The following is a 21,576-nucleotide window of genomic DNA, read 5'->3' as shown; positions in this document are numbered from 1 at the left end:
AATGGGTGAAAAAGAAAGAAGAATAGACACCGTTTTCAAAATGGTCCCTTACAACACTATTACAGGAAACATAAATGATTTTGTACACTACATTACATGGCTTTGTTCATTGCTCTGCAACACTAATCACATTTTGTAGCAAAAACAATGTTAGTCAATTAATTCTCCATGCAATTATTTTACTCTATCAAGGCTATGGACTATGGAAGAGTCAGCCCCCCCCTCAGAGAGCAAATAAACAACAGCGCCCCCCCTCACAATTCTTGTTGTTGCTATACTTAATGTTCCATTCATATTTTAAAAAAAAAATGGTTGTTGTACACTTATTTTTTTCTTTTACACATTTTAAACATCTGTGCTTTTTAAAACATCTTTTTTTTTTTTTTACACATTTTAAACATCTGTTTTTCTTTTTAAAACATCTTGTTTTACACATTTTAAACATCTCATAGCATCGTTAGCTAGCACCTCTTGGCAGACGACACACTGTGGCAGTGGAGCATCTTCAGATCCAGTCCATGAAAATCCAAACTTTAAATAATCGTGGTCATACTTCCTTCTTTTTTCAGTCCCCCCAGGATTTCGCTGGCCTTTTTTGTGATTGTTGCGGGCTAAAATGTCTGATGTTGCGGGGTTTTTCCAAAAAAATTGCGATGAAAGCTGCGGTGTTTTTTAGGTTTTTGTTGCGATTACATTGCGGGAGGAAGTGAAAGTTGCGAGAAATTGTTGCGATTTTCTCTTTTTGTGATTTAAAATTGAGTGATGTATTACCAGGACTACAAAAATGCAGAAAAATAGGCTTTACTTATCCAAATAAAGTTAAAGTGCATAGAACCTCACAGCACAACATGAAGTTACCTTAAAATATAATATAAATGCCTCAGCTTTCATTTAAAGAAAAAAAAAAACTATTAATACTAGTACTGTGTGCAGGCAGTCTCTCCTGAAGACTAAATTAAACAATAATTATAAACTAATAAAATAAATGGCTCAGGCTTCATAGAAGAAAAAAAACAATTTGAACAGAATCTCACAGTATGATGCTGAAGCTGCCTAAACAATGGAAAATAAAATACCATTTTGGCAAAAATGTTGGCAGCCATTAATTTCTTGTATTAAGTAAAAAAATAATGTAAAGTGCACACAGTCCTTCACTGTAAACATAACACACTTTCAGTAACAGAATTTAAGCCTATATAAACATTGTCTCGCACATGCAGTGTTGCCAGATACTGCTGACGTTTTCCAGCCCAAAATATGTTCAAAACCCGCCAAAATGCACTTAAAACTGCCCAATCTGGCAACACTGTGCGCATGCTGCTTCTCTTGAACGTATACACGGAAGTAAGGCGGAAGGTAGTTTGTCGACGTCACCTCAAGACGACGCCAACGATTGGTCAAATTTGCGGGAAGGTTGCGGTGATTGGATATAATTGCAACACCGCCCTGAATTCGCGGGGATTGGTTGAATCGCAACATCGCGAAATCCTGGAGGGTCTGGTTTTTTGCTTGGCCCAGACTCTGTCTCCTCACTCACTGTAGCTTTAGGTACTAAAAATCGATCCATTTTGTCTCTGGTAAAGGCTAGCTGAAGTTCGCTAAATGTCCGCAATAGTAACTTATTCTGGTTTATGTTTCCTCACGTTGCGCCCCCCCTGAAGAACTCTGGCGCCCCCCAGGGGAGGCGCGCCCCACACTTTGAAAAGCCCTGGACTAAACGATGCAGTGCATTATGGGCTTTCTGAAGCCACTTGGGTACATAGTACCCTATCTATTGCTGTGCACTACAAAATAGGATACCACGTGAAAGGTTCACTGTATTGTGAGTTGGACATAGTTAAACACAGCTAGTAAGCGTTTGTTCCTTACCTTCCTCTCTTAGTGTGCGCAGCTCTATCCTCATCTTTTGCAGGGCCTCCTCCAGCTCAGTGCACCGTGCTCGCTCCTTATCCAGCGCTGCCTTCATGTCGCTGTACTGCATAGGCACTGCTGGCTGCCCCTGAGCCATGCCTACTGCCCCATTACCGGCAGCAATCATTTCCTCCCGCCGACGTCCAAAAATCCCCTACAGGACGGGGCAACAGAGAGACCGTCTCATGCTGCTCTGGGAAATGTCCTTCTACTTAACATTCTCTGACACCTTATTGATTCCTTACAGACAAACAATTATAAATGATTCCAGCATTAAAGCTGGTAAAGACATCTTAGGGACAGTTTAGTGAAAATGAAGATTAAATCAAGCCTGGGAATAAGCCTTGTTTATTTTTTTTAAATCTATCCTTCAAACCTTCTTTTTCTTGATGGGTTGGTCCATCTTGGCCTGAAGGAAGTCGATGAGTTTGGTCTGCTGAGAGATTGTGCCCTCCATCTTCACCTTCTCATGAGAGTACACGGCCTAGAGAGAAGATGAAGAGACCACGGGACATTGCTCAAAGCTGCTTAGTTTGAATCACTGAGTTTAGTCTGAAAGTGTATGAGCAGAGACAGCTTGCTGGTTGAAGATGAATGCGGTAACCTGTAAGACACTCTTTGATGAAAACATGAACCCCACTGAAAACCTGTGCGGTGAGCTGAAGAGGACAGAGCACAAGAAAGGGCCTCGGACCCTGGATGATCTGGTGTAAAAAGGAATGGTCTGACATGCCATGCTCTGTATCTCCAACCTTATAAAATGTTTTTTCCTCTGAATAAATTTATTTCAATTAAAGGTTGGATTTTTCTCATTTTTTTTTCAGTGTGAGATGAAGTGACTTCACCAAAAGGTAGAGTTGCTCTCACCCTTTTTATTAATGTTTACAAGGAGTGGCAGTAATCGTGGCAGGAACTGTATAGCGCTAACCAGCGTCTTAAGATGGACGTGGATGTTTTAACAGTGCCGATCAGTCATTCAGTAATTGAACATGACTCTCTGAGCCCAAAAGCCATCTGTACTGTCAGAATACAGTAAATGCACTCTCAATCTCCCTGTTTTTGTGTGTGCGCAAATGTGATGCATTTGAGGTATCAGCAGAGGACAGCAAGAACAACAGATCATTAACCGTGCGAGTTGAGCATGTGTAGGAGAGTATAATTACAGTATGGACGCAGACAGACTGTGGGAGTCAGGATCTAGTCAGAGCCTTTGCTTCACTACTTCTTAATCTGTCTCATTCTATCTGAATCAATGTGCTGCATTCATCCCTGAGGAGTCATCAATGATTCGGGCCTCTCAAAGTGCTTTTGATTAGCTGTTCAGCATAGTTAGGTAGCAGAAAAAGGTTGGTAAATGGCGTAACAAGTGCTGGGAATACAATATAGGAAACTGCATGATGATCAAAAGTGTGTGTATACCTGTATATTTTCTAGCTGGTATTCGAGATCTGTTCTCTCAGTCTTGAGCAGGTCAGTTTGGTCCAGTGCTTCCTGCAGACCCTGAGTCAGTCTGAAGATGTGGGTCTTCTGGAGGTCCATTTGCTGCTGCAGCTTTCCTTGCTGAAATGTCAAACACATACAATGATCAACTGAAGTAATCACTTTAACTCCAGTAGTGCTTGAAAGTTTGTGAATTTTCTTTATTTCTGCATAAATAGGCCCTAAAACAACATCAGATTTTCACACAAGTCCGAAAAGTAGATAAAGAGAACCCAGTTAAACAAATGAGACAAAAAATATTACACGTGGTCATTTATTTATTGAGAAAAATGATCCAGTATTACACATCTGTGAGTGGCAAAAGTATGTGAACCTCTAGGATTATCAGTTAATTTGAAGGGGAAATTAGAGTCAGGTGTTTTCAATCAATGGGATGATAATCAGGTGTGACTGGGCACCCTGTTTTATTTGAACAGGGATCTATCAAAATCAGATCTTCACATGTTCGTGGAAGTGTATCGTGGCACGAACAAAGGAGATTTCTGAGGACCTCAGAAAAAGCGTTGTTGATGCTCATCAGGCTGGAAAAGGTTACAAAACCATCTCCAAAGAGTTTGGACTCCACCAATCCACAGTCAGGCAGATTGTGTGCAAATGGAGGAAATTCAAGACCACTGTTACCTTCCCCAGGAGTGGCTGACCAGCTAAGGTCACTCAAAGAGCAAGGCGTGTAATAGTCGGCGAGGTCACAAAGGACCCCAGGGTAACATCTAAGCAACCGAAGGCCTCTCTCACATTGCCTAATGTTCGTGAGTCCACCATCAGGAGAACACTGAACAACAATGGTGTGCATGGCAGGGTTGCAAGGAGAAAGCCACTGCTCTCCAAAAAGAACATTGCTGCTCGTCTGCAGTTTGCTAAAGATCACGTGGACAAGCCAGAAGGCTATTGGAAAAATGTTTTGTGGACGGATGAAACCAAAATAGAACATTTGGTTTAAATGAGAAGCGTTATGTTTGGAGAAAGGAAAACACTGCATTCCAGCATAAGAACCTTATCCCATCTGTGAAACATGGTGGTGGTAATATCATAGTTTGGGCCTGTTTTGCTGCATCTGGGCCAGGACGGCTTGCCATCATTGATGAAACAATGAATTCTGAATTATATGTAATATTGGATCATTTTCCCGAATAAATAAATGACCAAGTATAATATTTTTGTCTCGTTTGTTTAACTGGGTTCTCTTTATCTACTTTTAGGACTTGTGTGAAAATCTAATGATGTTTTAGGTCATATTTATGCAGAAATAAAGAAAATTCTAAAGGGTTCACAAACTTTCAAGCACCACTGCATGCATATATGCAGCATTCAAGAATCAATGGTTGTCTCAGTGGTTCTATCTACAAGTCCACAGGAGAGTAAAGCATTCTTTTATGGAAATTACTTTGTATGGGGGACCAGCATCATAACCTGAGATGCGAACACTTGTCCCTGCTAACCACTAACTTTGATACCCCCTGTATAGCTGATGGTGACAACAATCTTAAATATAAATCACATAAGTTTCTGCTAATCGGAGATTCAAGTAGCATGGCTGAATCCATATAGACTGAGGCAGCAGTCTATGAGGTTGTTAGACAGACGATGTTATGTTGAGAGCTGGCTCGGAAAATAGACCAATAGGTGAATTCATGCTGCTCCAAATGCCAGTGTGTGCGAGACAAACCTCCTCCATCAGCCTCTGCTTAAGCTCTCTCTCAGTTTCTAGTTTCTGCTGGAGGCTTCGAGCATTCATCTCCAACATGGCATGCTTCTTCTCCAGATCATTCAACTGCAGGTCACAACAGTAGCAATGAATCTCAGACACAACACACTAAAGGATTTTGAGACCGTTACAGTTTAAATTAAATCTGCATTTTCTACATAGCTTTTTAAGCATGAATTCTTACGTGGAAACTAAGCTACAAATATGTATAATCCATCCACTGAGAGATAGAACTACTGTTTTAAAGTGAGGAATTTGTGGTTGTGTGTTACCAACTTCATTATATACGCTACCGTTCAAAAGTTTGGGGTCACTTTGAAATGTCCTTATTTTTGAAAGAAAAGCACTGTTCTTTTCAATGAAGATCACTTTAAACTAATCAGAAATCCACTCTATACATTGCTAATGTGGTAAATGACTATTCTAGCTGCAAATGTCTGGTTTTTGGTGCAATATCTCCATAGGTGTATAGAGGCCCATTTCCAGCAACTCTCACTCCAGTGTTCTAATGGTACAATGTGTTTGCTCATTGCCTCAGAAGGCTAATGGATGATTAGAAAACCCTTGTACAATCATGTTAGCACAGCTGAAAACAGTTGAGCTCTTTAGAGAAGCTATAAAACTGACCTTCCTTTGAGCAGATTGAGTTTCTGGAGCATCACATTAATTTGTGGGGTCGATTAAATGCTCAAAATGGCCAGAAAAATGTCTTGACTATATTTTCTATTCGTTTTACAGCTTATGGTGGTCAATAAAAGTGTGACTTTTCATGGAAAACACAAAATTGTCTGGGTGACCCCAAACTTTTGAACGGTAGTGTACGGTACTGTGCAAAAGTCTTAGGCGCACATAAAGAAATGCTGTTGACCTAAAATGGCTTAAAAATAATGAAATGAAAGGTTTCAACATTAAAATAAATACTATAAAACAGGAAGCAGTAAGTCATAATAAACGAAATAAAGTCAATGTTTGGTGCAAGACGACCCTTTGCTTTAAAAGAAAAAAAAAATAGTAGTCTCAGGCCCAATTAGTGCAGTTTTATGTGGAAATGAGCTGTCGGTTTTACAGAGCATCTCGCAGAACCAGCCACAGTTCTTCTGGACACTGACTTTCATACTTGCTTCTTAAATTTGCAGCAAAACCCAGTAGTCTTCATTATATTTTCTTTTTTCATCTGAAAAGTGGTCTCTTATGTAATATGCTGCTCAGATACCAACATTTTCTTTTCTGTAACATTTCATTTTGTGCTGGAAAACGAACGTTTGGAACTCTGAAATGTTTCTGTACTGATTCGATAATGTAGACGTCATAAAATAGAAATCTATAACAAAGTTTGTATGAAAAAAATAAATAAAATAGGGTGCCTAAGGGCCCGGTCCCACAACACTGATAACTAGAACTACAACTATGCCTGAATTTAGTTCCAGTCTGGAGCAGTCACACCACAACTATAATATCGCTTGGTCCTGCCACTCAGGTAAACAAATGCATGCAACTTAGGAATAGTCATGGAAGTTTTTTCCAAGTAGTAGCACATTATTCCGGGTTGTACTGTATAGCTCGGACTTCAAAACAACCCACGCACACACTCCGATGGGTGACAAAACACGGATAGGCCACGGACTACGGAAACACAACAAAAAAGGATACAAAATACGGAGTGGTTACGGATTTTAATACGGATGCTAATAATTTACGGATTGGTCACGGACGTTTCAGTATATTACAGATTGGTTACCGATTTCATACAGATGATGCATCACGGATAAAAAAAAAAAGTCTAAAACAATTAAATGTTTGGACTGCCGAAGTTCATAATTAAAATCTCTTACCTGCGTTTATATGTTTACTTTATTAATTTACTATTGATATTTCATGGAATATATCACATAACGGTGAATAAAAGATCTGTGCTTTGTATTATATTTTTTTATTTTCCGTGAATCCGTATTCCGTGACTTCATGATGCAACAAGGATGTACAAAGATGCCCGGGAAAAATAGCACGTGCTCCGACAACACCACATGTAAACACAATTACCTGATTAGTCAGATGTTTTATCAGATCAGGTCCAGGCCTAGAAAAATCACTCCAGAAGCAATCTCACCGATACGGATAAACCCAGGCCTGGGTTATAGGTATTGTTATTGGTCTGGTGTGACCACCAACCACATAAACTGCAGGGGACTGATTTATTTATAGTTATCGTAATATAGTTATCAGTATTGTGGGACCGGGCCTTAAGACTTTTGCACAGTATGGATGCCACAAACCTTCTGGAAAGAGTAAGCAACCCAAATTTTGGTTTTATAGTTGCGTAATTCAAACATTTGACAGAATTTAACAACTACCCTTAAATTTCCATCCTAAGTTTAGAAGTTGGTTAAAAAACACTGCCGTATTCCTTTAGCATGATTTTGAAATAGTGTTTTCAGAGCGGACAGAAATACAAAACATGACGCACATTTGAGAAAACATATCATCTCTAGCCGCTTTATCCTGTTCTACAGGGTCGCAGGCAAGCTGGAGCCTATCCCAGCTGACTACGGGCGAAAGGCGGGGTACACCCTGGACAAGTCGCCAGGTCATCACAGGGCTGACACATAGACACAGACAACCATTCACACTCACATTCACACCTACGGTCAATTTAGAGTCACCAGTTAACCTAACCTGCATGTCTTTGGACTGTGGGGGAAACCGGAGCACCCGGAGGAAACCCACGCGGACATGGGGAGAACATGCAAACTCCACACAGAAAGGCCCTCGCCGGCCACGGGGCTCGAACCCGGACCTTCTTGCTGTGAGGAGACAGCGCTAACCACTACACCACCGTGCCGCCCCATTTGAGAAAACATACATCTTCTATTTTTATACATTTCAAATTACCAAAAGGGGTGGCACGGTGGTGTAGTGGTTAGCGCTGTCGCCTCACAGCAAGAAGGTCCTGGGTTCGAGCCCCATGGCCGGCGAGGGCCTTTCTGTGCGGAGTTTGCATGTTCTCCCCGTGTCCGCGTGGGTTTCCTCCGGGTGCTCCGGTTTCCCCCACAGTCCAAAGACATGCAGGTTAGGTTAACTGGTGACTCTAAATTGACCGTAGGTGTGAATGTGAGTGTGAATGGTTGTCTGTGTCTATGTGTCAGCCCTGTGATGACCTGGCGACTTGTCCAGGGTGTACCCCGCCTTTCGCCCGTAGTCAGCTGGGATAGGCTCCAGCTTGCCTGCGACCCTGTAGAAGGATAAAGCGGCTAGAGATAATGAGATGAGATGAAATTACCAAAAGACTATACTATAGTGGTGTAAATATATTTGATTTTCAGGGTATTTGTAAATACTTCACTCTATCAGCAGTAGAATACCACATGTCGGTTCTAGGCTAAGGATTCGATACTGGAATCTATAATTATCTCAGCACTGGCTAAGCATCCATCAGTTACAGCTCAGGATCTGGGATACAGTGACACAGGAGCAGAGACTCCATTTTTAATACGAATAACTAATCTTCCAAATATATACAGAGAAAAAATGTAAGTGGGAATTATAGAACTTGAGTGATGAGATTCACAGAGTCAGTAGAAGTCTTATGAAACATGGGGAAGTGTGTGTGACTCACTGTATCAGACAGACTTTCAGCTTTGAGCCTCTGCTCCTTGAGCGCCTGCTGGAGGGCAAGGATTTCGGCCTTGTGCTCGCGCACAGCCAGCTCCACAGCCTGGCGGGATTCAGTGCTGCGCTGATCAGCACGCAGTCGGTTCTGTTTCTCGTTGTCGAGGAGGCGCTGAAGGTCGCGGGTGCGTCGCTCTGCTTGCTCCTTCTCGTCTTCCAGGGCTGAGCGCCAGTTCTCCCACTGTCTCTCCTTCTCTAGAAGCTCATCGTTCAGCGTCTCCAGCTCTACCACCTGCTCCTCAAGCATGCTGCACGTCGTCTTCAGGGTCTCGATGTTCTTTGTACAAAGATAGGTATATAACGTTAAATTATGGATTACAGTGAAAATTTCTTAAGACCTCGAATTCCGGTCACTGACTTGCGTGGGGTCTACCTGTTTCTGATTGTTCAGGTGCATCTCTCTGTCAGCCACCTCTCGGCGTAGACGCTCCACATCCTGGCTGAGCTGTAGTCTTTCCTCGCTTTCATCGGTCACCTCGTCCAGCTGTTTGGACAGGTAGAAGTTTTGCCGGTTCAGCTCGGCATTCTCCTGGGTCAGCTGGGTCAGCTGCTCCTCCAGGTCTGTGATCACCTGCAGTGACACAACACCAAGTCACATCCGAAATATTTAACCCTTCCAAAATTAGTCTCAGGGTTTCTAAACGACATGGTTTTGATTGTATATTGGATGCAAAGACCATATGATGGAATTATGAGTAAGCCGGTTATTATGGATGAGCTACATACCGAGCAGCTGTCCCTCAGGGCATCAAACTTGCGCTGAATGTCATCCCTGTGAGCCTGGACACAGAATATCTGTGTGTTATACCGTTCAAAAGTTTGGACACACTTTCTAATTCAGTGTTTGTTTGTTTTTTTTTTTTTTTATTAATTAAAAGGACACTTCATGTCTTAAAATAATCATGGATGTCGTTTCTCTTAGCTTTACTTAGTTGAGCGGTTCCTGACATAATATGGATTATTACAGTTGTGAAATAGGGCTATTTAATGTCTTCTTCTTTCGGCTGCTCCCGTTAGGGGTCGTCACAGCGGCTCTGTTCCGCATATTTGATTTGGCACAGGTTTTACACCAGATGCCCTTCCTGACGCAACCCTCCCCCAATCTATCCGGGCTTGCGACCTGCATTTGCTTGTGCAACCCAAGTGGCTGGGTATTTTACCTAACCTGCGTGTTTTTGAACTGTGGGAGAAACCCACACAGACACTGGGAGAACACGCAAAGTCGGCTGTGAGGTTCAAACCCGGAACCTTCTTGCTGTAAGGCGACGCTGATATCCACTGTACTCCTGTGCTGCCCGAATAGTCCTTCCTTCCATCCATCCATCCATCTATCATCTGTAGCCGCAGGGTCGCAGGCAAGCTGGAGCCTATCCCAGCTGACTACGGGCGAAAGGCGGGCTACACCCTGGACAAGTCGCCAGGTTATCGCAGGGCTGACACACAGACACAGACAACCATTCACACTCACATTCACACCTACGGTCAATTTAGAGTCACCAGTTAACCTAACCTGCATGTCTTTGGACTGTGGGGGAAACCGGAGCACCCGGAGGAAACCCACGCGGACACGGGGAGAACATCCAAACTCTGCACAGAAAGGCCCTCGTCGGCCACGGGGCTCGAACCCGGACCTTCTTGCTGTGAGGCAACAGTGCTAACCACTACACCACTGTGCCGGCCTTTCCCGAATAGTCCTATTTACTGTCTCATCTCATCTCATTATCTCTAGCCACTTTATCCTGTTCTACAGGGTCGCAGGCAAGCTGGAGCCTATCCCAGCTGACTATGGGCGAAAGGCGGGGTACATCCTGGACAAGTCGCCAGGTCATCACAGGGCTGACACATAGACACACACAACCATTCACACTCACATTCACACCTACGGTCAATTTAGAGTCACCAGTTAACCTAACCTGCATGTCTTTGGACTGTGGGGGAAACCGGAGCACCCGGAGGAAACCCACGCGGACACGGGGAGAACATGCAAACTCCGCACAGAAAGGCCCTCGTCGGCTACGGGGCTCGAACCCGGACCTTCTTGCTGTGAGGCGACAGCGTTAACCACTACACCATCGTGCCGCCCCTATTTACTGTATTTTTATTATTTACTATTTGATCCCAAACGCATTAAAAAGGCAAGAAACTAGTCCTCTAATTAACTTTTTCACGAGGCACCTGTTAACAGAAAAGCATTCCAGGTGACCACCTCATGAAGCTGGTTAAGATAATGCCAATAGTGTGCAAAGCGTCATCAAGGTAAACGCTAGCTACTTTGAAGAATATAAAATATGAAACATATTGTTTTTAAACACTTTTTTTGGTTACCATACAATTCCATACATGTTATTTCACAGTTGTGATGTCTTTAGGATTGTTCTACAATGTAGAAAATAGACAAAATGCAGAAAAACCTATGAATGAGTAGGTGTATCCAAACGTTTGACTGATACTGTACGTGTTTCACTATAAGACCAGTTTGGTACAACATGGTACAGTGTGGTGGAATGGTGCGCGTGTGTGTGTATGCTCTACAGTAGGTGTCCAAACAAGACAATAAGTATCAAAACATTTGTTATGGACATAAAGACTCACTGTTTGCTATACTGCGGTTCGTATTAAAGGAGTTTAATAAAGACAAAGGACAAAAATGTACTCTCATGAGCCAGTCCTGTGGTATGTTTCTTTAATAAAGGTGGCTAAGAACTACCTAATTTCACAAGACAGGGTTTTCTCTTTCAAATAAACTTCTCAACATCATTGTGAAGACAGGCTGATGTGGACCTTTTTTTTTTTCAAGCCAGTACCCATGTATACCCTCCTCCAAAAAGCTCATTTTGTCATGATTGTTCCTGTCGGAAACCAGTGCACCAAGGATTATAGAAGGCCAGACTGCAGTTTTCAATATTCAACATTCTGAAGCTTGCGGACAGAAAAGTGCACAAAAGAAATGTACAGTCGTGTTCAAAGTAATAGCAGTGTGTTTAAAAACGTGAGTAAAGCTCAAAATCCTTATAATAGTTTTTATTTCCATGCATTGGGAACAATGCACATTATATTCTACATCAAAACATGAAGAAAAATGTATCAATATTTTAATTACTTTACAGAAAATGAAGAAAAATGAACATTGGGCTGTTCAAAAAAATAGCAGTGTCTGCATTTTTCATTACAAACTCCAAATATTTACTGTATAAACTGAAAAAATCTTAAGGATTTAGCATTCCTGTGAATCACTAAACTAATATTTAGTTGTATAACCACGGTTTCTGAGAACTTCTGGCACCTGTGAACAGGTATTCCAGCCCAGGATGATTTGACAACATTCCACAATTCCTCTGCATTTCTTGGTTTTGCCTCAGAAACAGCATTTTTGATGTCACCCCACAAGTTTTCTATCGGATTAAGGTCCGGGGATTGGGCTGGCCACTCCATAACCTTCATTTTGTTGGTCTTGAACCCTGATGCTGCTCGCTTACTGGTGTGTTTGGGGTCGTTGTCTTGTCGAAACACCCATTTCAAGGGCATTTCCTCTTCAGCATAAGGCAACATGACCTCTTCAAGTATTTTGATATATGCAAACTGATCCATGATCCCTGGTATGCGATAAATGGGCCCGACACCACAGTAAGAGAAACATTCCCATATCATGATGCTTGCACCACCATGCTTCACTGTCTTCAGAGTGTACTGTGGCTTGAATTCACTGTCTGGGGGCCGTCTGAAAAACTGTCTGCGGCTCTTGGACCCAAAAAGAACAATCTTACTTTCATCAGTCCACAAAATGTTTTTCCATTTCTCTTTAGGCCAGTCGATGTGTTCTTTGGCAAATTGTATCCTCTTCAGGACGCCTTTTTTTTTTTTAAACAGTGGAACTTTGCGGGGGCTTCTTGCCGATAGATTAGCTTCACACAGGCATCTTCTAATTGTCACAGTACTCACAGGTAACTTCAGACTGTCTTTGATCACCCTGGAGCTGATCATTGGCTGAGTCTTTGCCATTCTGGCTATTCTTCGATCCATTCGAATGGTAGTCTTCTGTTTTCTTCCACGTCTCTCTGGCTTTGCTGTCCATTTTAAAGCACTGGAGATCATTTTAGCTGAGCAGCCCATCATTTTCTGCACTTCTTTACAGTATACGTTTTACCTCTCCAATCAACGTTTTAATCAAAGCACGCTGTTCTTCTGAACAATGTCTGGAACGACCCATGTTTCTCAGGTTTTCAGAGAGAAATGCATGTACAACATGTGCTGGCTTCATCCTTAAATTAGGGCCACCTGATTGACATCTGTTTTTTCACGGAATGAATGATCTCACTAATTAAACTCCACACTGCTATTATTTTGAACACGTCCCTTTCACTTAATTATTCGATTACACAGACTCAGGAACATGCATATCACGAATGTTGGGTCTGTTGGTTTTCTATGACTCCACTACACCTACTGGTAAATTATTTGCCATGTAGTAATATAATTTCCACCAAAAACAGTGATTGATCTGGTTAGTCGTGTTGGACTGCTATTATTTTGAACACAAGTGTACTTGGCAGGCTTGTTTGGCCAATCATACCAACAAGCTACTTATCTAGTGCTAACAAGTAGCCCAACTACTTTTCAAATTATTTAAATTTCAGCCATTATTTGAAATGATTATTTATTACAAACTTTGTTGTCCGATATGTTTAGAAGTCTTTGCTTGGATTCGTCGTCAGTCATTTGAAACATCTTTCTATCTTTGCCTGACTGGCTTAAAGAAATGTGACAGATGGACTCGTTTGCATAAATGCAGTTTTGTGAAACTGCATAGTAAATCAGATTTTGCCGTGACACAGCAGTGATGCACCGATGAATCCGACAGAACTCTTCACTGAACTGAAAAAGATGCTGAGTGGGAAACTAAAAGGTGTAATTATTTCCTCTACTATGTACAGTATGGTATAGTGTGTGTGTGTCTCACTCTAAGAGCAGTGATCTCCTCTTCAGCCTCAGCCGTGGTCTCCTCAAGCTCAGTCTTGGCCTGTTGTAGTTGGCTTTCCAGAGCATGACGTGCCGCCTGCAGACTGCTGATCTGAGACTCTCTCTCCTGCAGTGACAGCGTCAGCTCCGTCACCTGCCTTTTTAGCTCCAGCTTCTGTTCCTCGTGTTCCAGACCCATCTATTCACGACACACACACACCCATAAGTCCAATCAATCACTTACAGAGACCCTGTCGGTTCAGCTACGTTTCAAAACGGCTACAGTGGTGCTTGAAAGTTTGTGAACCCTTTAGAATTTTCTGTATAAATATGACCTAAAACATCATCAGATTTTCACACAAGTCCTAAAAGTAGATAAAGAGAACCCAGTTAAACAAATGAGAGAAAAATATTATACTTGGTCATTTATTTATTCAGGAAAATGATCCAATATTACATATCTGTGAGTGGCAAAAGTATGTGAATCTCTAGGATTAGTAGTTAATTTGAAGGTGAAATTAGAGTCAGGTGTTTTCAATCAATGGGATGACAATCAGGTGTGAGTGGGCACCCTGTTTTATTTAAAGAACAGGGATCTGTCAAAGTCTGATCTTCACAACACGTGTTTGTGGAAGCGTATCATGGCACGAACAAAAGAGATGTCTGAGGACCTCAGAAAAAGCGTTGTTGATGCTCATCAGGCTGGAAAAGGTTACAAAACCATCTCTAAAGAGTTTGGACTCCACCAATCCACAGGCAGACAGACTGTGTACAAATGGAGGAAATTCAAGACCATTGTTACCCTCCCCAGGAGTGGTCAACCAACAAAGATCACTCCAAGATCAAGGCGTGTAATAGTCGGCGAGGTCACAAAGGATCCCAGGGTAACTTCTAAGCAACTGAAGGCCTCTTTCACATTGGCTAATGTTAATGTTCATGAGTCCACCATCAGGAGAACACTGAACAACAATGGTATGCATGGCAGGGTTGCAAGGAGAAAGCCACTGCTCTCCAAAAAGAACATTGCTGCTCATCTGCAGTTTGCTGAAGATCACATGGAAAAGCCAGAAGGCTATTGGAAAAATGTTTTGTGGACGGATGAGACCAAAATAGAACTTTTTGGTTTAAATGAGAAGCGTTATGTTTGGAGAAAGGAAAACACTGCATTCCAGCATAAGAACCTTATCCCATCTGTGAAACATGGTGGTGGTAATATCATAGTTTGGGCCTGTTTTGCTGCATCTGGGCCAGGACGGCTTGCCATCATCGATGGAACAATGGATTCTGAATTATACCAGCCAATTCTAAAGGAAAATGTCAGGACATCTGTCCATGAACTGAATCTCAAGAGAAGCTGGGTCATGCAGCAAGACAACGACCCTAAGCACACAAGTCATTCTACCAAAGAATGGTTAAAGAAGAATAAAGTTAATGTTTTGGAATGGCCAAGTCAAAGTCCTGACCTTAATCCAATCGAAATGTTGTGGAAGGACCTGAAGCGAGCATTTCATGTGAGGAAACCCACCAACATCCCAGAGTTGAAGCTGTTCTGGACGGAGGAATGGGCTAAAATTCCTCCAAGCCGGTGTGCAGGACTGATCAACAGTTACTGCAAACGTTTAGTTGCAGTTATTGCTGCACAAGGGGGTCACACCAGATACTGAAAGCAAAGGTTCACATCCTTTTGCCACTCACAGATATGTAATATTGGATCATTTTCCTCAATAAATAAATGAGCAAGTATAATATTTTTATCTCATTTGTTTAACTGGGTTCTCTTTATCTACTTTTAGGACTTGTGTGAAAATCTGATGATGTTTTAGGTCATATTTATGCAGAAATATAGAAAATTCTAAAGGGTTCACAAACTTTCAAGCACCACTGTATGCGAGTCCCGAGTCGCATTATTATTCAGCCTTTTGTAGCTCAGAACAAAAACTATTTTGTTCGCGACAAAAAAAGTCATTATTCTTCTGTGTACCTTCTTCCTCTTCCAACGCATCCTGTTCAGTTTTCTGAGCCGATACCATTCTCTCTCATTTTCCCTCTATGTCTGGGGTCTATCCTGTTTATCGGTCTACTCTCTCTGATCAGTGTCATACGATATAAAGTTAGCAAGTTTCATGACATCATGGGTGTGAATCATACAAATTTAATTGCAGGAGAACTGATGAAGCCCCTTGGATGAGTGGCAAAAGTGTCTATAAGATTATAACACAATTCTAGCCACTGTCCTATGTTAATCAGATTAACTAGTCCAAGATCAATACCATGTTCCTACCTGTTTGAATATTGAACCATTAAAGCATATACGCAGAACTATGGCCTCACTTTTGTTTATAAATGCCTTGAGACCTCAAGAATGGCACAGAAATAGTTTTAAGCATTAACAATAAATCTAATATAGTAATTTTTAAGATTTAAGTGATTTATATAGGTAGCGGTCTGAGTGAATCACCTTGACGTCCGTAACATCACAGCAGGAAGTCTATCGATCTCATCGCCATTTCCACTATACTAAAACACAGAGCTGACTGCAACTCCGATCCTCCATTTTGAGCTAATTTATCGCCATGCTACGTAGATGTGTTGCTGGCGGGTGCAGCAACATGACAGAAGGTGGATTTACGTTGCATTCATGGCCCAAGAACGTTCAAACTGCAAAGATTTGGGCGCGTTTTGCGAGAGGTTTACAGGCACATTGGGCGCCTATGAAGTGGTCTCTCCTCTGCTCTGCACATTTTACTGAAGACTCATATGAGACCTCTGATCTGTTGAGGAGCGTTGGCTATAAGCCTGTACTGAAAGAGGGTGCACTACCAACAAAGAAAAAGAAAGTATTTATTTTATTTTATTTAAAGGAAAGTACTCCAAGTTCAGTTGCACCGATTCTCCCGGAGTGAGCCGAGGGTTGTTAGTAAAACCCGGGACAGGACATATTGCTCAGGCAGTAATCTCCCCACGGTTGTTGCTAAAACCGGTGACATCCCGTTCCGTCCCAGGTTTTAGTAATTGCCTGAGCCGAGCAGTAATGGCGGAGTACTCAGTATGGAGAGAATGAGTGGAGCAGCCGTCTTATTTCTTCACTGGATATTGCTGCCATCTCGCCCTTACGTGGAAGAAGCGAATGAATGGAGAACTGAACGAACAACTGAAAGTCAGATGGTTTCAAAACAATCGGCCACAAGATCGGCCTTCAAGAAGCGAGAACACAGACGGGTAAGCGCCGACTCTCATTTGGATACAAAACAACAAAAACAACACGTTGTTTACCTGCATTTAGATTAATACATGTAACTTGTATCATGTGTTTAAGTTACCGATATAAGATTATTTAATTTGCTGATTCAGAATGTGATCGTCTCAGTTCATCTGATTATTTAATGAGACTTTTAAGTTTTATCAATGAAAATGCATGCATGTACATGTATGTTGCATAAGTTATAACACCCATCCTGTTTTAATGAGAGTCAACCCACAATCAATGAAGTCAAATCAGTCTTAGTTGAGCAAGTCGGTAACGGTATTTCTTACTTTCACCATAAATTTTTATTTATATGACTTTGGTCTATAGCTGTCAAAGGTCTCGGCCTTAAAACCGGTTACCGCTGTGACGTGACGCACTCAGGGCTGGCTGGCTCAGCGGGGCAGCTCGAATGCCAACTTTGTGGTCGATTTTAACGCTCAAAAAAAAAAAATGTTTTTTTTATTCCCATTTATGCAGCATACAAGAGTCAAGGATGGAGATACTATCCACTCAGAAATGTATTTAAAAATAAAGGTTCTGCGTATCTGCTTTAAGTAATCAGATGTGGGTGTTCCACAACATATGGCAATAAATAAATAGAGAGATAATTAAATAAATGTGCAGTCAAATTCAATATATTACGTACAGGATGAGAAATACACTCATGCTCTTGCTGTATATTCTAAGTGTAGATTCTCAAATTATATTTTGTGGCATAAGCATTTGTAATATAGCACAGCCATTCAGACCGTTCTGGCTATTCAGTTCCTCCTTGCTGCACAGATTTATGCTGAATAATTTTCAAACCCCCTGCTAAATTTATGTTTTATTTTAATAGAAGTAATTCAAAACAACTTGATTTGTCCGAGATGAGTTTTCAAGTTAAATGATGCCACCCCCAAGCCACTGAAATCGCTGGACATGGGATCCAAATCAACAGTAATTTCACTAAACCAAACCAAGTTCTCTGTCCGAGAACCGATTCTAGCAGTTGAAACACATTAGAGATGAAGAACAGGCTCCAGAACCGGCCACAGCACCATGTCCGATTTCATGGTTAAAATTCTACACATTTTCAAGACTGCTTTCAGGGTGTATTCAGACCAGGATAGTTCGATAGTTCACTTGCTTTGGTCCGAACCAAATGTTTTTTTTATTTTTTCATTTTGGTGCGGTTCGCTTTCACACTGTACATTTTAGTAAGCGGACCAAAATCTGTCAACAAAGCCACGCGCCCTGAGGTCGTTCAGCTATTGGTCAGAGACGACACGCGCACAAAGCTTTAAGTTCAAAAGTAGTCATGGAGGCTTTCCGTGCTGTTATTCTTTTTAATGTCCTCAAAGCTATATGTTTTTTCCAGTTTTTACTGTTTTCACAATTGTGCGATTACTATGCTGTTGTACAAGTAATTTATCAACGACGACGACAAAGGGCAAGGCGGCTACGGAGGATAGCGCTGATGAGCGCACATCTTTTTGTGACAGTTCTGGCTCTTCACGCAAGACGGAGGAGGTATGTGTCGGGATATTCGTCTTATCCATCGTAATAGATGAATTTCTTTTTTGCGTCGCTAGTACCGCCACTTTTTGAAAGAATGTCCCTGATTTTAATGTAGGTCTGACGGAGTTTCTTCACTTTTAGCCAACATTGTTCTGGGGAGCGCGTGAACCCCTTCTCCTTCATTTTCTCACTGAATACAGCAAACACGTCGGCGTTTTTGTGTGTTCTCTCCAAAAGCTCAGATATGTGGACATCTGCCCATATATCCACAAGGGTACGCGTTTCTTCCTCGGCCCACGTTTGCCCCCTACTCATTTTTTGTACTCTGTAGTCTAGCCTACCACTAGTCTGAATGACTGAACGACTGTTGTAAGGTTCCCTTGACAACCGAAACAGTGCTTGCGCTTTGCGGTGGAGTGTCAAGACTCTGTTTCCCATAATGCTCGACAAACGACGGAAGCTCCCGAGGTACAAAAAAGCAAAACCGTCAGATTAGGTCCGGTCTGCTTTCACACCTCCAAAAGGTCCGCACCAGAGTTCCTTTGGTCCGCACCGAGTCCGACATTGGTCCAGACCAGAGTTCGGTGGTTTGTATTCAGACCAACCCAAAAGGTCCGGACCAAGGGAAATTTGGTTCGTTTGGTCCCGACCAAACAACGTAGGTGTGAATACGCCCTTAAAGCTTCTGTTCCTTTTTCCTGCTAATTTTTAATAGTCATTATCAGTATTGTGAAATGGGAAAACGTTAAGTGTTCTGCATCAGTGCAGATGCAAATTAAAGAAATCTTTAAAGAAACCGTCGGAGCTCGAGCCATAATTTCGAACACGTTTCTATCCTTTCTAGAAATTAACGTCTTGTTCTGCACAATAACACTGTTCGTCTTTCAGATTTTCCTACAGCCGTCTCTGACCTCACGCAGTCTGGTCTCCAGCTCTATCAGCCGGCTCTTCTTGCTCTGCTCTTGCTGACTCATCTTCTCCAGATGCTCTTCCAGCTTGGCGTTTTGAGCCTCCAGCTTTCCCGCCTGCGACTCCAGGTAGAACTTCTGTTGACGCAGCTCGGAGATCATCTCCTCCTGCGCTTTCCTGCCCAGTCCACACATATAATAGCCCAGCAAAGCATGGAGTTACATTCTTGATTCATTTGATTTGAGCTTGTATTACCTATCAGAGTCGTTAGTCTCTTACATGTTTTTCTGGGTGTAGATGCTGCTGTTGGCTGCCAGTTTGTTGGCCTCAGAGAGCTCAGCAATACGCTGCTCCAGACTCTTCATCTTATTTTCCATGGCATTGATGGTCTAAGGGGAAGATAAACACACGCACACATTAAATATAACTCAGACAAATAAAGCCTATTCAATACAGCTAATACAACAGCACTGTCATTTAAAAGAATATGTAACCTAAAAAGAAAATGAGTCAGCCTAAATGTCATCATCATGCATGATTGAAGACATCTGGCCATGTTTGCATGATCATAATAACACAGAGGCAAAAATAAAGGCGTATTGCACTGGCGTGATATATTATACCCATTTTTTCTGACCGTGAGAATAACCGTGTCATAATAAAAACGTTAGAGTTATTATTATCATCATACGATATGATGAATCAACTCCTCATTCCTTTTAAAACCCTAGCGTGAGCAGTGAAGATTGTGTGACATTTCCATAATAATAATAATAATAATAATAAGCGATTAGATTCAGCGACAGATTTCAATTTTATTGTGAGTTTTTGTGTTCACCAGGATGCAATGTCTATCCTGGTAGCTGAGTGTGGTATTTGACAAAATATTTTAATGATTACATTCATAAAACAGTGTAATAATGCATCATCTGTCGCATCTAGCAGATGTTCTCATTTTTTATGAATAAAATTATTCATTCAGGTACAGTGGTGCTTGAAAGTTTGTGAACCCTTTAGAATTTTCTAGATTTCTGTATAAATATGACCTAAAACATCATCAGATTTTCACACAAGTCCTAAAAGTAGATAAAGAGAACCCAGTTAAACAAATGAGATAAAAATATTATACTTGGTCATTTATTTATTGAGGAAAATGATCCAATATTACATATCTGCGAGTGGCAAAAGTATGTGAACCTCTAGGATTAGCAGCTAATTTGAAGGTGAAATTAGAGTCAGGTGTTTTCAATCAGTGGGATGACAATCAGGTGTGAGTGGGCACCCTGTTTTATTTAAAGAACAGGGATCTATCAAAGTCTGATCTTCACAACACGTTTGTGGAAGTGTATCATGGCACAAACAAAGGAGATTTCTGAGAACCTCAGAAAAAAAAAGTGTCGTTGATGCTCATCAGGCTGGAAAAGGTTACAAAACCATCTCTAAAGAGTTTGGACTCCACCAATCCACAGTCAGACAGATTGTGTACAAATGGAGGAAATTCAAGACCATTGTTACCCTCCCCAGGAGTGGTCGACCAACAAAGATCACTCCAAGAGCAAGGCATGTAATAGTTGGCGAGGTCACAAAGGACCCCAGGGTAACTTCTAAGCAACTGAAGGCCTCTCTCACATTGGCAAATGTTAATGAGTCCACCATCAGGAGAACACTGAACAACAATGGTGTGCATGGCAGGGTTGCAAGGAGAAAGCCACTGCTCTCCAAAATGAACATTGCTGCTCGTCTGCAGTTTGCTGAAGATCACGTGGAAAAGCCAGAAGGCTATTGGAAAAATGTTTTGTGGACGGATGAGACCAAAATAGAACTTTTTGGTTTAAATGAGAAGCGTTATGTTTGGAGAAAGGAAAACACTGCATAAGAACCTTATCCCATCTGTGAAACATGGTGGTGGTAGTATCATGGTTTGGGCCTGTTTTGCTGCATCTGGGCCAGGACGGCTTGCCATCATTGATGGAGCAATGAATTCTGAATTATACCAGCGAATTCTAAAGGAAAACGTCAGGACATCTGTCCATGAACTGAATCCCAAGAGCAGGTGGGTCATGCAGCAAGACAACGACCCTAAGCACACAAGTCGTTCTACCAAAGAACGGTTAAAGAAGAATAAAGTTAATGTTTTGGAATGGCCGAGTCAAAGTCCTGACCTTAATCCAATCGAAATGTT

The 21,576-nt window shown here is 41.7% G+C and overlaps 1 protein-coding gene across 4 annotated transcripts in view; it reads right to left on the bottom strand.

The window, feature by feature from the left end:
• Positions 1 to 21,576, bottom strand: part of cita (citron rho-interacting serine/threonine kinase a) — a 213,702-nt gene that overhangs the window by 47,378 nt on the left and 144,748 nt on the right. For all 4 annotated transcript variants that reach the window (XM_060912899.1, XM_060912901.1, XM_060912900.1 and 1 more), the window contains exons 21-30: positions 19,674 to 19,783; positions 19,397 to 19,571; positions 13,740 to 13,937; positions 9,509 to 9,562; positions 9,156 to 9,353; positions 8,730 to 9,059; positions 5,078 to 5,182; positions 3,331 to 3,471; positions 2,288 to 2,395; positions 1,870 to 2,065 (exon numbers count right to left, since the gene is read on the bottom strand). In XM_060912899.1, coding sequence (XP_060768882.1) covers positions 1,870 to 2,065; positions 2,288 to 2,395; positions 3,331 to 3,471; positions 5,078 to 5,182; positions 8,730 to 9,059; positions 9,156 to 9,353; positions 9,509 to 9,562; positions 13,740 to 13,937; positions 19,397 to 19,571; positions 19,674 to 19,783 — 1,615 coding nt within the window. The remainder of the gene's footprint in view (positions 1 to 1,869; positions 2,066 to 2,287; positions 2,396 to 3,330; positions 3,472 to 5,077; positions 5,183 to 8,729; positions 9,060 to 9,155; positions 9,354 to 9,508; positions 9,563 to 13,739; positions 13,938 to 19,396; positions 19,572 to 19,673; positions 19,784 to 21,576) is intronic.

The sequence above is a fragment of the Neoarius graeffei genome, chromosome 28, assembly GCF_027579695.1.
Source record: "Neoarius graeffei isolate fNeoGra1 chromosome 28, fNeoGra1.pri, whole genome shotgun sequence".
Taxonomy (NCBI): Eukaryota; Metazoa; Chordata; class Actinopteri; order Siluriformes; family Ariidae; genus Neoarius; species Neoarius graeffei.
Note: the sequence above shows the minus strand (reverse complement) of the source record. Positions and strands in the feature narration are given on the sequence as shown.